The following is a 16,478-nucleotide window of genomic DNA, read 5'->3' on the forward strand; positions in this document are numbered from 1 at the left end:
ATTTATCACATTACTGAATTGGTGGTTCCTAATTTTTTTTCTTCTTCTTCGTATTCCTTACGCTGTTATTTGTACTTTGTCGTACACTTTTATGATCAAAAACAGCACGTAAAGAACATTTTGCTTATAACATAACAAGTTTTCTCTAGCTTTATTTAACAAATTACTTGAACTTGTACTAATGATTACTTATACTAATGATTCTTAACTTTTTTTCCCCGCAAACCTTAAGCTATTATTTGTATTTTGTAGAACACTTTTACGAACAAAAATAGCACGAAATGATGTTTTTGGTTCTAACTAGTTCTTACTAGTTTTATTTGTCAAATAACGAAATTAGCGATGCCTAATTTTTTTTCTCCCTAAGTTTAAGTTCTTTGTAGAACACTTTTATGAACATAAACTCTACGTAAGGAAGTTTTATTTATCAAATTATTGAATTCGAGGTTCTTAATTTTTTTTCTTCGTAGTCCTTAAGCTGTTATTTGTACTTTCTAGTACACAGTTGTGATCAAAAACTGCACGTCGAGAAGCTTTTATTTATAACTAGTTTTCCCTAGCTCTATTTAGTAAATTACTTGAACTAATAAATTTTAACTTTCTTTTTCGCGCAAAACTTAAGCTATTGTACTTTGTAGAACATTTTTTTGATTACTGAACAAAAACTGCACGTAATGAAGCTTTTGTTATAACTATAGTTTTCACTAGTTTTATTTATCAAATTATTGAAATATTCCTAATTTTTTTTCTCCGTGAACGTTAAGCTATCATTGTTCTTTATAGAACACTTTCATAAAAAAAGAAAAAAAAAAAAAACTAAAGTTTTTGTATTTTAACGAGTTTTTTACAGCTTTATTTATCAAATTACTGAATAAGTTATTTCGACTTTCTTTCCTTTGCAAACCTTAAGGTGTCATTTATACTCTATAAAACACAAGAAATGAGCAAAATCTGCTAGAAATTCAATTTTTTTTATAACTTGGGCTGCTTCGGTCCGGAACGAATTAATTTGAAAGTTTGAACAAATAATCGCGAACAATTGTTAAAAACGCCACAAGAGGTTAATTTTGCAAAATATAAATAATTCTTTTTTGTTTCACTAAGTTAAATGCTTAACTTCCCTTAGAGAAGTTAGCATAACTAGTCTTATAGAAGTTTTAATTAGAAATTTACCATTTTAATTATCTTTATCGCACTCCCCATTTTGAGCATTTATTTGATTGTTACATTATATTTATAACAAAGCGAAGTAAAACAGTAAATATAAAATATACCTAACTTTTACAACAGAATAATTAATGATTAAAAATTATTAAATATCGTTATTTTTTATAAATTAAAAGTACAAAATTTAAAAATCTTATCTTTCATTATTTTATTTTATAAAAACGTTGAAATATTTGATATTGTTATTTTTCGTATTTTATATTTTCAAGTAAGGATGTTTTGAAAAATGTTTGAGCAACAATCCTTGTTTATTCTACAATAAAACAAATTAAATTACTTTATATTATTAAAATTAATAGATGACGCATCCAATTAATTATTTTACTCTAAAGACTTTTATACAATCAATCAAATGAAAGCATCGCATTTTATTCTTATTAACAATATGACAAAATAATAATAATAATTTATTGCAGTTATTTCCTAAATTATTAAATAATAATGGACAATGACTTATGGTAAAGTTTATCATAACATAAAACAAATAAAAACACTAAATGTTAACTGTTGTCTCCTAACTGTTATTTAATAATGCTTTGTTATGATGATTATTAAAAAAATAAAGCAAATAAAAGTGTCTTATGGTTAATTTTTAAATAATTAAACATATGAAAATGTTAAAAATTCATATTAAAAGCTGTTGTCTCTTATTAATTAATAATGCCTCATTGTAAAATTTATCATGTACTGAAACAAATGAAAACAAAAAATATTTTTCTTATAGTTTAAAATATTTGTTTTTAAATATCGCAAGAAAAAATGAGATCAAATTTGCGAAATGTTTAATTTATAGCAAAAACTTATTTGGAGTTTTTTAAAAGGTAGTTATAATATATAAATTTTTATACAAAATGTAACGCAGAGTTTTCCATGTCTGGAAAAAAATTGCTGAACAGAATTTTAACCTCGGAAAATATTCCTATCTTGGCGCAAAATGTCAAGTTAATATCCATTACCTTAGCTCCTTCCCATGTAATCTTTTTTGGCGACAGCGGTGTTCTGTCTGAATCTCGCCAAGCCAACCCTGTTGCCTCATTCTCGTGTATTCTTCCGCTCAAAATTTAGCCGCGTTTATGTTTGAATGAGAAAAGGTTCATCCAGTAAAGCAGTTCGTAGTTATCTACCGTTCTCGATTGTTTATTTCTATTTTACGTTGTGCTTTGCGGAGAAAAACACATCTAGTTATAACTAATCACTGCTTTCTAAAATGGATACACCATCATCAGGGATTTCATTGATCTTTCTCATCTTATCCGTATTTTGCACTTGTAAGTAAAGTTTCATTTTGATTATTAATCGATTCTTGCTCTTTTACGTTATGGCAATAACATTGTATATAGTGAGGTGCCGGTTTGTTAGAATTTGCCGGTTTAAATAAAAGATCGTTCCTTTTGCAAGTTCGACAGGTACGTTAGCGTACCTGAGGGGAGAAAGATTGCTTACCTGGGAAGGCTTTTATTTTTTTCGTTTTATTCTTCAGAGTTCGAAAATTATTTAAGTTCGAAATATCTCATCTGTGGGCATTTTATCTTACTTGAACGATTCAAGGATTGCGGAATCGTCTATTGGATAAAATAATTATATGATATTAATTTGTTATTGTTTTAGTGTTAGATTAAAATGCATGTCAAAAATTGTTAGTTACGTTTTTATTTGAAATGATTTCAGTTGGCGCCATTTATTTAAATTTTTATTTAAGCATGGAATATTTTTGTTAAAAATTAAATATCGTCAGATTTTAATAATTTCCATTCATTGTTTTATTGTACTTGTTATTTTCCAAATAACTACAATAAATCAATTTAGGAATGCAAATACTACTAGAAAACGATTATTTTTAAAATTTCGAAATAAGTATTGAAGTGTTCTAATTGTTATCAAAATGTTTAACTATATAAATATTCTTTAATTTTTATGAATTTTTTTACTACTTTATAAAATTTATGAATACCGTTGTAATTTTGCCAATGCCGAAAAATTGCAAGCATGATTACTTTCTATTGCCATTTTTGTTCTATACTCAACACATTAAATATCTGATCCAATTATGCGCAGAAAATATATTGCAATAGATGCATTTCAGTTGGCGCCAATTATTTGAATTTATATTTAGTATATATGGAATATATTTTTTCAAATTAAATTATGTCAGATTTTAAAAATTTTCATTTATTGTTTTGTTCTACTGTCTATTTTTCAAATTAATTTAGAATGCAAATATTGCTTGAAAACTATTATTTTTAATCTTTCGAAACAAGTATTAAAATGTTCTAAACGTTATCTAAATGTTTAACCATAGAAATACTCTTTAATTTTTATGAATTTTTATTCAATATATATATACTGTTGTAATTTTGACAATGCAGAAAAACTATCAGCATGATTTCTTTCCATTGCTATTTTTGTTCTTCATTCAATGCAACAAGTATAGGATCCAATTATATGCGGAAAATAATGCAATGTATTGAATTCAATATTACTGAGCATGTTTTCTTTAATGATTGAGTATTTCAAAGTTAAATGTTTTCTATCAAGTTTTTAAATTTTTTTTGTTATTTTTTTATGCAATCTAAATAAAATCTACATGAAACAACTGATTGATATAATTTATTTAATGATTTTATTAAAACTCAAAAACTTCATCATTGTGAACTTTTTAAAATTTCTCTTACTTGTCTCATAAGCAAAACTGTTCTGGTATTATTTATAACTTAAAAGAAATAGTAATTAGATGTTCCTTGCACATTATTTTTTTGTTTAAAAAAATTAATTGATTTTTAACTTTAATTGTTCAGTATTTTTAAATAAAATTTAGAAAGGATGATATATAAAGAGTTTAATTTGCAATAGAGAGGATGAAAAGAATAATCTGTAATATTTTATTAATAATGAGAATTTTGTTTGGCTTTTTTTATGGTTGTAGTTATGCTTACAGTTTTTGATTTTCAAATTGATGTGCCACTCAAAAATTTTTTTATAACTATTTAAACTATTCATAAATCAAGTTGGTTTTTAAAAACTAGTTATCTTTTCAACTTATATTTTTGCTGCATCTTTCTAAAACTTATGTTTGACTTATAAATTATCTTTAAAATTTCTAATCTTTTAAAAATTAAATTGAAAAATGAAAAAAGTACAGATTAGGTATTAATTATTACAATTACTTTGAAAGAAAATCATGACTATTTCAAACTATAAACTATCAACTGTAACAAAGTGGTAATAAATTTTTGTTAAATTAATAGAAAAAAAGTGACACTTTTCTTTTGGTTTTTGTTAAGTCAATTTATTAACTAAAATTTTTTTAATCGCTCAGATTTCTATTTATCTATAAAAGAACGATGGATCGAAAATCGACTGTATTATATTTGTGTATGAAATTATACAAATATATATAATCTTATTTTATATTTAACAATTATCTCAATTAGTGGAGAAGAATAGACGAGTCAAATTTATAGAGAATATTACAGTTATCTATTTTAGATATAATAAATATTGATTATGTAATGGGATTTTATTCAACGATAGAAGATCTGTAATCTATTTGTTATTTAAAAAATATTTATATTTGTTATTGAGAAGACTTTAAAAGTATGAGATTTATTGCTGATTATGGAGTACAGGCTTGTTCTTAGATTTATGGAGTACAGGCTTGTCTACAACAATATTACTTAAAAGCCAGGAGAAAAGTGCAGTAATTTTTTTTTAAAAATATGAATGAGTAAATTAGTAACAGCGGCTAATATCCTTAAAATATTAATGTAAATAGTTGATGATTATGAAGAAAAAAAAACATGTATTTTCTTATGTTTAGCGCATTTGAGTGCATTAATTAACAGCCTTATGAAATTTTTGAACCCTTCGAAAAAATTTTGTTATCCCCCGAATGTTTTTTTTCCCTTTTTTTAAAAAAAAATAAATATAGTAAGTATTTAATAACTAGAATAAAATCCTATTATCCATTTCCGCATACCATTTACTTAGAATTCATCATTCCGAGTTTTTAGTTCATCCTCAAATTCTCCTCCAGATTAAGAAAGCAGAAGAAAAAAGTAAAGGGATTACTCATCTACTCTGAATCAACCCCTTCTTTTTTTCTTCTTCTTTTCTTTTCACAATCATAACTTTTTCTATTCCTTTCCTTTTATCATTTTACTTTTTTTATTCACTTCATCTCGGCAGACGATTTCTTACGCAGTAGTGAGGAACTAATCACCCATGTGACAATAGTTTCCCTTCTGCACATAAAATGAATCATATGCCTTTTTTTTTTCGTCCCCCCAAGTAGAAATTTTTGAATACGTTCTGTTCAAAAAAGTGTGCTAAATTTGTATTGAAAATTATCTTTTGAAAGCAGCACATCGGCCTCTGGTATGGAGGATATAAATTTTATGTTACGTTATTTTATTGTGTTTTAATTTATGAACCTCCTTTAACCTAAAAGGGAAAAATGATCTAGGAAAATACCTTTATAAAGCTAGAAGCATGAGAATATTGTTGTAAGTTAACAGTTGATTTTAATATAGCACTCTATGTTTATAGTTTCTAAACAAGTTGAGAAGGTTTTAGAGCAATATTTACATCTGTAAACAAGCCATTATTTATTACCATTCTGTCTAAAATTGCCAAAAACTTTCTGACAACCGTACAAAATCCGTCAGAAGTTTCATTTAACTAATACTAATCGAATGAAACATTAGCGATGGACTTATACAAATGACAACTATGAAGTTAACTATTAAGCGTAGCTCTATGTTTTAAAAATATATTTATTTAATAACAATTAGATTAAAAATATTTAGTTTTATAGTTAATACATAGTTTTCCCAAACCCTTATATTGTAGTTTTACGACAACAATGCTAAACTTTTCAGAAAATTGGAAAAAAGCTATTATTGGTAAAAAGTTAAGAGCTCACTAATTGAATTATAATTTTTAATTGAGCATCTTGTATTTAAAATACATTAAACTTTTAAATACAAGTGTAAGCTAGTTGCTTCTGTTTTGTTTATTCAAAACTATTATATAGCTATATATAATTCGAAGTTATATCGGTATTATCTGAGTTTATGAAATATGTCAGTAAAATAATTATACATTTTACAAATTATTAGTACAAACAATGAATTATGAGATTTCAATAGATTAAAATTAGTAAAAATATAGCAAATACAGCCATAAATTAAATATCAGTAAAAAATCTAGCCAGCTTAATTGTTTACAGAATTATAGATTATATATATTTAAAAACAGATTTATCAGTAAATTATGTGATTGATATAGTCATCTGTATTGAACTCAAAACAGTAGCGATATCATTTTATTAAAAACAAGATGTTATCAAGACGATTTAAGCCTTAAAAAATAAAAATATAGCTATTTTTTTCTTTAAAAAATATCTCTAATTGTGTGTAGTAGGTGGGAGACGAGGGTGTATCCTGATGTGGTTTTTCTGGCTAAACTTTTAAATCGAATTTCGTGGTTTTTTGTCCTTGTCCTACCTGAAGAATGATCTCTTATATCTGGTGCAATTTCCGGCTTATTCTCTTTTACGTTTTTACCTTCGTGGTTTTTGACTTATAAAAAGATTAGGGAAACTTTTCATTTGTTTTTCTTAATTAACCAATTTATTAAAGTGACATGGTGACATCGTCCGGACATGTTCGTTATTATGAAACAAATTTAACGAGTAATAATAATAGAAAAAGAACTTTGCACTAAGAGGCATTTTAACCTATCATAATCAGTAATATAGATCGTAAATTTCAGTGACAAAAGTCTAGACTTAATAAATAATAGGAATTGTCGATATTGGGAAATTTGTCTTATTTTATTTTTTAAATTACACATTTTGTGTAGAGAAAAATTGACATGTTTTTCTCTGTTTACTTCATGTTAAAGAAATTAGTCAATTTCAAATTTTTATGATCGATTAAATAAATGAATTTATCGATTTTAATGCTTAGTGTATATTTCATCTTGTTTTTCGTTAATATTTCAGTCTTACCAAAGGTCATGTTTAAGGAAAGACATTGTATGTATTTTGAACTAAATATTTTTTTTTTTTTTTAGCGCACAAGTTTTTTTTAATTAAATTTAATTTTCTGAGATTATTTATTTCATATGTAATTATTGCAAAAATTAATAACTTAGAAAAAAAATTGTATCGAAATATGTAAAATCACAAATGTCTTTTAGGCCGTAAGCTCTAATGTTTGCTATAAACTACTTTTTTAGTATGTATATTTGTTAAATTGTTTCAAACTGGCCCAAAATGTGTTAAATAGTTGCTTCTTGTTTGCTTCTCTACCCTCATTTTCTGCTCATAATTGCTGCATATCAACTTCACAGTGACTACTTATTAGCTATCCACAGTTACTGTGCATATGCTTTGCAGCTGCTTATTATCTGCTGCATATACTTAGGGATGCAGGGACAATTTCTGGTGATTGTTGATTTTAAGTTAATATCAGCAGTCATATCATTTTTACCTACAAAAAAACGAAAATTCATTATCATTAAAAAAAAAAAATTCTTAAAATTTGTTTTCATTAAAATCTTTTCAACGCTTCTAAATAAGTAAATTATAATTAAATAATTATAATTAAATAAGTATAATTATGTAGTATTATTGGTGTAATATAAAAAAAGCGCAACCAACCATATATTGATTTTAAATTTGATTATTGTGTTAAAAGATTAGGTAATCAAATTATTATGTTATGTTAATGTGTTTAATTTGGTTATGTTAATGTGCATAACATAAATTCTTTAGGAAAAACTGCCCCAATGGAATTGGAAAGATGTCTTACATTTATTATTGCCGTTATTTTTGGCATGTAAAATCTTTCTAATTTTCATTTTGTAGTCTGGGAGCGTTTTAGAATTTTCAATAAATATATTCATGGACAAAAAAATTAGCGCACCAAGAAGGAGTCGTCAAAATGAAACGAAATTTTACATACGTAATGAATACTTTGATATAAGTAAATGTTTAGAAAATCAAAGAAAAACGATTATCTTTGATTTTCTAATCATTTACTTACATCAAAGTAGTCATTGCGTATGTAAAATTTCGTTCCATTTTGACGACTCCTTCTTGGTGCGCTAATTTTTTTGTCCATGAGTGTATTATCTGTTGTTTAGTTTTAATTTTCTCTTTATGATGACAAGCTTAAGCAAATTTATTATTCTAACAACACGTTTTTCAATTACGTGTAATATCCTTAGCTTTGCAATACTGGCACGTAATAAACATTTATTTCTGAAAGTTAAACAAAAGTAGCATTGCAACTTTGTCCTTGGACGTTTCTTATGATATTTCATAATTTTGTAAAAAGAACAATTTATTTATTTATTCAAACGGTTCTTTTAATTTGTTAAAGCTTACTAGCTTTTTAAAATTATCTCTGCGAAATTTAAGATTAGTAAGTTATTTGATGCAATCTGAAGATATGGCTGATGACCTTGCTTTTCTGTTTATTATGCAGCTCGACTCTTGTAGTTCAACTAGTATGGCGCAATAGCAATATGATGTTAACGCGTTAAACGCCTGTTCTTTCCATTACTTTATTTTAGATGCAGATTTATATAACTTTACATCATAAGCTCCTAGGAATTCATTTTCTTCTTATTATTATTATTTAAATTTTTTTTTCCTTTTAGAATAAGTAAAGTACGACTATTTTCTCAGTAGTACATTTTAAATGCATTTTATCAATTGTAAAACTTATCACGTATCAAAAGTCCTATTGGAAAATACTTCTTAGCAATGTCTCGCAGAAAAGCGTATTGTTTTTTCTTTTAACTTTTATTAATTAATTCCTATTGATAATTGGAAATACGATTGTAAGAATGGTTTTAGACATTTTTTTCTTTGAACTTTGCACAAATTTAGGTAAATAACTTTTTATCTATTTATTTATATTTTGAGTTTGTGTTGATATCAGAATTACTAGTTTCATTTCAGGGGTCTGTTTAGAAGAAATTTGGGTCCGTTAACGGACCCTTCACAAAATATTTTAACTTAAAAACGGACCCTTCACAAAATGATTTTTCTTTTAATCGGACCCTTCACAAATTTCTTTATTTTCATTATTATTTTGTTAATCAAATAAACCCTTTCCAGGGCAGAAAACAAGAAAGATGGATGTAAACGAATTAAGTTTTGCCTTCGGCAGACGATTCTTCCTTTATTCATCCGAAATGAATATTATGCGTTCAGCAGTATAGGCTAAATACCAAATATTTGTATGTTGCATCTCTAATTTAGAAGCAGCAATTGTTGTTTATTTTTTAAAATTTAATTTTTTTAACTATAATTTTACAGTGTTGAGCAAAATCTTGTATGTCTTCACAATTTAAAAACTCCTTGAAAAAGTTTTTTTTTACAATAACGGACCCTATTTGCACAAATTCATAAAAGCGGACCCTGGTTGAAAGAATGTGAGTAATTTTTTCACAATTTCACGAAAAACGGACCTTTCACAAAATGTCTAGACAGACCCCTGCATTTATTCGGTTCCCCCCTCCCAATAATTTTTCTATTGATTTCACGATATCTAACATCATGGTGCAAAAGAAAGAAAAAATGGAATTTTTTTTTAAGTCTAAATTTTTATATTTATGTAATTTATTATGGATTAACATATAACATAAAGGTTAAAATTAGGTAACTGTTTTTATGCCTTTTCTGTTTAAATTCAGTTAAATATTATATAAATTGCATGCACGAAGGAAATTATACTTCTTAGCAACATAAGACAAAATTATCATATTAAACATTAATTATTTTTATTATTTAAAATTTGACGTTATTTTCACATCTACTAACAAGTAAAACACCCTTGTCATAAAGTTATTAATTTATAATTATTGAAATTATGGAGATGTTATTACATTTATCATGAAGTTAATATATTATAGCTATTTATTACATTTAGGTTTATATCACATTTATATTTCCTTATTTATTAGAACTTAAAATAATTCATTATTCTTGAGATAAATCAGCTTGAAGAAAAAAATATTATTTTGTGGCTTTATTTCTTACTTTCTCTTTATTGTTCATGCTTTGCAGAAAAGAAAAAGCAGGGGGAGAAAAACAGCAGGGTTGGTGAAATTTCCCCGTTACGGTTGGGGGAACTGAAAATGTTCTCATTTAAATAAAAGAGCTCGTGCGAAAGTGTCATTTTTCAATTTTCGAATAACTTTTCCGTTGCTTAATTTCTTGACCTTGACTGTTACAAATTGCTCTTTTTTTATAGAGATTTTTTCCCCTTTTAGGCATTTCTCTTTTTATGATTCTTATTTCACTTGCAGGGAAAAAAAAAGAGAAAAGAAATGGAGATTTTCTCCCTTTTCAATTACATTAATTTTTTATTTAGTTATTTTTTCATTTGTATATTTTAGGTCCATGTGATTCATGAACAAGATGCCTGGATCTTATGATGGAGTTCAGGCTTAAAAAAATATTCTCCATCTGGCAAGATTATTAACCATACTTCACATAATGCTTATAATTTGGCTTAATGTTCTAGCATTAATTAATTTTTAATTGTTAAGAAGCAAGGATGTAGTTAAGACTTAAAAAAAAAAAAAAAAAGCATGAAATATGCATGCCTCTCGTGTTGTTAAACTACATGCACTATCAACTGATGTAATTATATATAAATACAAGAAAACACGAAGAAAGTTAAGAAAAACAATAAGTTTCATTTATTGCGCTTAAGCTGCAAGTAAACAGAACTCATTAGATAAGTTCATAACGAAGAATAAAACAAAGAAAAATAATAGACATATGAAAAAGGGGGGGAAATAATAAGACTGTTCCTGTTTCCGTTACTAAATAATTTTCTTTGTTAATCTATACAGTTTTTCCATGTGCAAATCCATTTCGGGCAAATCCGTGGATAAAATTGTTTGCTAAAAATTTCTTTATTAATTTATACAATTTTCCATGTGCAAATCCATTTCGGGCAAATCCGTGGCTAAAATTATCTACTAAGGTTTTTTCTTTGTTAATTTTTCCATGTGCAAATCCATTTCGGGCAAATCCGTGTCAAAATTATCTATTGAAAGAATTTTTTCTTTGATAATTTAAATAATTTTTCTATGTGCTAATCCATATCGTGCAAATCCGCGGCTAAAATTATCTGCAAAACAGGCAATTTATGTTTCTCTTTTCTATTTTGTACTTTTTCTTAAATAAACATCTATCTTCTAAAACTATTTATGATCAATTTTTAAAATTATCCAGTATAATATTACCTTGCGCACATCCATTTCGGGCCCGTCTTTGGTAACTAACAAATCAAAACTCAGAATAACAAATCACTTCAACAGTGCAGTAAGAACGACACTTTAAAACCCTCTTGTTACACTCAATTTGCGCTTTTGTTTTCATCTTTTGTTTTCATATTTTGTAATCTGGCAATCTTTCTGCGAAAACATTTTTAAATCATTCTTGAAAAATATCCGTCCATGTAAGTTGAACTGATTTTGCTGCTCGCTTTATAGTCCCCCCTTTTTAATGTTTTTTCTTTTTATTTTATTTTATTATCTGTTTTTACATGTTATTTTTACTTATTTGTACTTTTTGTGATCCATTTCATTTGTTGTTATTTTTTAAAAAATTTTTTTGAGTGCTCCTCACACTATTGTATTAATTTATTTAGCTTTGGCTATATTGATACAATATCAGAAAGCACTCTGTTTTGCGGATATAATCGTGTGGGCTGAAGAAAAGATTATATCCTTTTTTTTTCTTCTTTTTTTTTCCGGTTTTTTAATTAACATTTCATGATTTTTTTTTTTTTTTTTTTTTAACTTTTTTTATTTATTATTATTATTATTTTTAATAAACTGTTGTTTCTTATTATTTCCCCCCCTTTTTCATATGTCTATTATTTTTCTTTGTTTTATTCTTCGTTATATACATATATATATATATATATATATATATATATATATATATATATATATATATATATATATATATATATATATATATATATATATATATATATATGTATATAGTTTTTTTTTTTCACTTACTGAATAATAAAGATTAAAATGATCTAAGTAAAGCCAAATTAATATTTAGCTCTGTGTTCTCCTTAATGAAATACATTCTTAGAAGAACAGTCTAATTAATAAAAGTTTTTTTTGTTGTAAAAGCAATTAATAAATACATGAAACAGTGTATAATAATATAATGCATCATAAATTTGACACTTGCAATTTTTTATGAAATAGAAGATAACCATTTACCAATTTGCATGGAAGAAATGTTTGTGTTTTTATACAGTTTCTTTCTTTAATTTCGTTTCATAATAGCAGATTAATTAGTTGAATAGTCAAATTAATTAATAGTTTTCTTTCTAACAATGCATTTTTAATTCGCAGCTATGATAATATCAGCGCAAAGTTTTAATGAGTCTAGTTTGCGTGACATTTATGAACGATTTGTTTTATTAGAATTTTACTGTTTGAAATTAACTGGACGGAATTAAATCTTTATCAAAATGATACGCTTATAAGTAACGAGAGGAAATGTTTTATTGAATAGTACTATTTAAATTTAACTGAACAAAATGTTTCATTGAAAATTACTGTTTAATTTTAACCGAACAAGATGATTTCTCAAAATTTAAATTGATCTAAAAAACTTTAAATGTTTAAAATTAAGCTGACGAAATGTTTTGATCCGAAAACACACAAAAGTCTAAAAAAATTTATTTAGCAAGTTTTTAGCAAAGAAGTTTCCATGAGTTTCTTTTTTGAAAACTTTTTACACACTGAGAAAAAAAAATTCGAACAACTACCAGAATATGGCAAAATTTACTGTGATTCTGGCTCTATGCTATGAATACCAAAAAACTCTGTTATTTTTGCCGAAACGTTGTAGCAATGATTTTAGTAAAATTAACAATAAATACGGTTTTACATTGTGTGATAAAATTTGGTAAATGTGGTAAGATTTGGTAATTTTATCATGATATCCTAGAACATGGCATAAAAATTATTTTTTTTGTTAAAATTAATACTTTTCAATTTATTAATTTAACTAAATGTGTGGTAATATATTGAATAATTTTGAATACCTGAATTTCCGGTAAACCGTTACCATATGAACGGAAAAATTACCAAATGAATGGTTTAAATACCGTATATTTTGGTTTTGATTACCTAATTTTTGGTTATTTTTACTAGAAATGTCATTACCATGGAGTACGGTTCTTTTATCAAAATTTTTTCTTTCCGAAATGCATGTTCTGAAGAACTCTCAAACAGGCTCGTGCCCTCCATAGCCTCAAGATCAGTCCCTGGATTGCCAATACAATAGTTTGTAGCGAACTGCAATGAAACACTTATTAACAATATTAAAAATGAAAAGAAAAAAAACGAACTTTTCCCTTTGTATCTTTTTGCAATAAAAATTATCTGACAAAGCAATTAAGCGTCACATCTCACATAACCTCGCCCAAACATAATGAGTCGCGTACTGCAATTATTGTATCGAGTAGTATTCATAGACGGCAGTTAGCATGGCTTTCCGTTTAAACGTCGCGTGCATGCTCAAAATGAAATTGTGCACAACGTATCGTTAGGAAATGGCGGGAAACGGCCGCTTACAGCTGTTTCCTTTTTTTTTCTAACGAGGACCCGACCTAGGCCGCTGGACTGTGACGGCAAAACAGCCCCCTGCATCTTCTGGGTCTATTTAATCCTTGGTGGTAGGGAAGCAGTTTCATAGAGGGGACACGCCTTGTACCTATTGTTGAGGGTCTTTTGGGGAGGGAAAGCCTAAGCTGAATCTCCACTGTTGGAGCAGAACCCTCCCCATCTGTCTACTTTTTCTTTTACTGTTTCTTAACTGTAAATTGTAACTCATAAAGAAAATATTTTCATTGAAAAGAAATGGCTGTTACATTGGTGATTCAGTAGGTTTCAATGCTGCGACTGTTTAGTTTATTGCATACCAGTGTCGACTCCTGTATCAAAACTTCGAGTTATTTTCATTGAAAATTTGTTATTTTTTATCGATTCTGTTATATTTACGCGGACAAACAGTGCATTATTTGTCTGCAACGGCTGTCAGTTTATCGCAAGTATCGTCGAAAATGTATTAGAAATTTGCATTTCTTTCTAAACATAAGAATATTTTAGAGATATGTAGATATGCAGAAATATATTTCTGTAAATTGAACTTCAAAATAACCTGTTTTTATTTTGGTATAACAATTTTGCCTTTTTTGTTATTTTAATGTACTATTGTTGGTTGGAAGAAGTTTCATTTGCAATAAAAAGTACGTTCCAAAATTGTGCCTTTTTGTTCTAAAAAGTATTTGCTTAACAAATATACGTTTTATTAGTATCCCATTTTTGACAATGTTTACTCTAAGAATATTAAAGCCTGTTGAACCATATATTTCTCAAATTTACTGCAACTTTAATATGGTGTTAAGTTGAACCATGTTGCCGCACGGATAGAAAAAGATTCTGGTAAACTTGCTTTATTGTCAGGGATTTGTTTAGAAGAAATTTGGGTCCCTTAACGGACCCTTCACAAAATTTCTTTTCATAAAAACGGAACCTTCACAAAATGTTTTAACTTAAAAACGGACCCTTCACAAAATTATTTTTCTTTTAATCGGACCCTTCACAAATTTGTTTATCTTCATTATTGTTTTGTTAATCGAATAAACCCTTTCCAGGGCAGAAAACAAGAAAGATGGATGTAAACAAATTAAGTTTTGTCTTCGGCAGACGATTCTTCCATTATTCGTTCGAAACGAATATTCAACCTTCAGCAGTATAGGCTAAATACCAAATATTTGTATGTTGCATCTCTAATTTAAAAGCAGCAATTGCTGTTTATTTTTGAAATTTTAATTTTTTATTTATTATAATTTTACAGTGCTGAGGATAATCTTGTATCTATTTACAATTTAAAAACTAATTGAAAATTTTTTTTGCAATAACCGGACCCTATTTGCACAAATTCGTAAAAGCGGACCCTGGTTGAAAGAATGTGAGTAATTTTTTCACAATCTCGCAAAAACCGGACCTTTTACAAAATGTCTGGACAGACTCCTGAGTGTATTGTAATAAAATTTTTTTTAAAAAAAAGAAAGAAAAAACGCAATTCTGATTGATAAAACCAAAATATGCAGTATTTAAACCATTCATTTATTAATTTTTCCTCTCATATGGTAATAGTTTACTGGAAATTTTGATTTTCAAAATTATATTTCTTATTACCACGCATTTACTAAAAATACAAAACTGAAAAGTAAATTTAACCGAATAAACGGTTTTTATGACATGCTCTAAATCTAAGGTATGATAAAATTACCAAATTTTACCACATTTATCGAATTTTATCACATATTAAAACCATGTATATTATTTTTTTTACTAAATCATCAACAAAGCTCTTCGGCAAAGATTACCCAACTTTTTTGTGTTTACCTAGAATCAGAAACACTAGTTTTTATCATATTCTGGTAATTTTGAGTTTGGACCATATTTTTTTTTTTCCATGCGTACTTACGCGATATTATAATTAAACTTGATTGGAAATGTGATTCTAATAATCTAGTTGAATGTCGAACGAGTTCGTCTAAGATTGATCCGGAAAGGTAAATCATTATCAATCGATTAAGTTTTTAAATTGTTAATATTTTGTTCAAAAACGAAATAAATATATAAATGAAGAGGAGGTATTGTGTCCCTTTAACTGCGGATAAAATGATTTTGTTAATTGCTTCATAGTGCAGGAAAATTCATAGAATTATTTTGTTCTACAAAGTAAATGATTAATGTTTTACAATTACGCTGTACTCAAAGTAATTTTATTTATTTCAATGTATCATACTTTTTTTTAATTCAGAATTTGCGATTTAAAAAAGTGTGTTAATTCAGATTTAAGTTCAGGGCGCCGAACCAGAGAAAAACATTTGAGAGCTAATGTTGTACAGCGTAGATGAAGAAAAGGTTTATATTTTTTTTCTAGCATGAAGAAAATGAAAGTATGAGCAGTACTTACTTTAGACAATGAATTTACTTTGTCTACAAATAAATAAATAAGTAAAAATCAAACCTCTCTGTAAATTGCCAAAAATAATTGGATTTTGGAACAAGCTACGAACAATTTTGAAGGGTTGAAATTTGTTCTTTTTTCTTCCTTTTTTTTCTGTCAAAAGGTGGGGAGAGGGTCGAAGCTCATAAAAATTATGTTCGCT

At 26.9% G+C, this 16,478-nt stretch overlaps 1 protein-coding gene across 1 annotated transcript in view; it reads left to right on the top strand.

The window, feature by feature from the left end:
- The first annotated feature begins 2,269 nt into the window (after positions 1-2,269).
- The window catches only part of LOC107448616 (limbic system-associated membrane protein), a 150,228-nt gene continuing 136,019 nt past the window's right edge, over positions 2,270-16,478 (top strand). The window contains exon 1 of the mRNA XM_071184238.2: positions 2,270-2,495. Within this exon, the coding sequence (XP_071040339.1) occupies positions 2,435-2,495 (61 nt within the window). The 5' untranslated portion in view covers positions 2,270-2,434. The remainder of the gene's footprint in view (positions 2,496-16,478) is intronic.

This window comes from Parasteatoda tepidariorum, chromosome 10 (assembly GCF_982258835.1).
Source record: "Parasteatoda tepidariorum strain Cologne lab strain chromosome 10, Ptep-v5.0, whole genome shotgun sequence".
Lineage (NCBI taxonomy): Eukaryota > Metazoa > Arthropoda > Arachnida > Araneae > Theridiidae > Parasteatoda > Parasteatoda tepidariorum.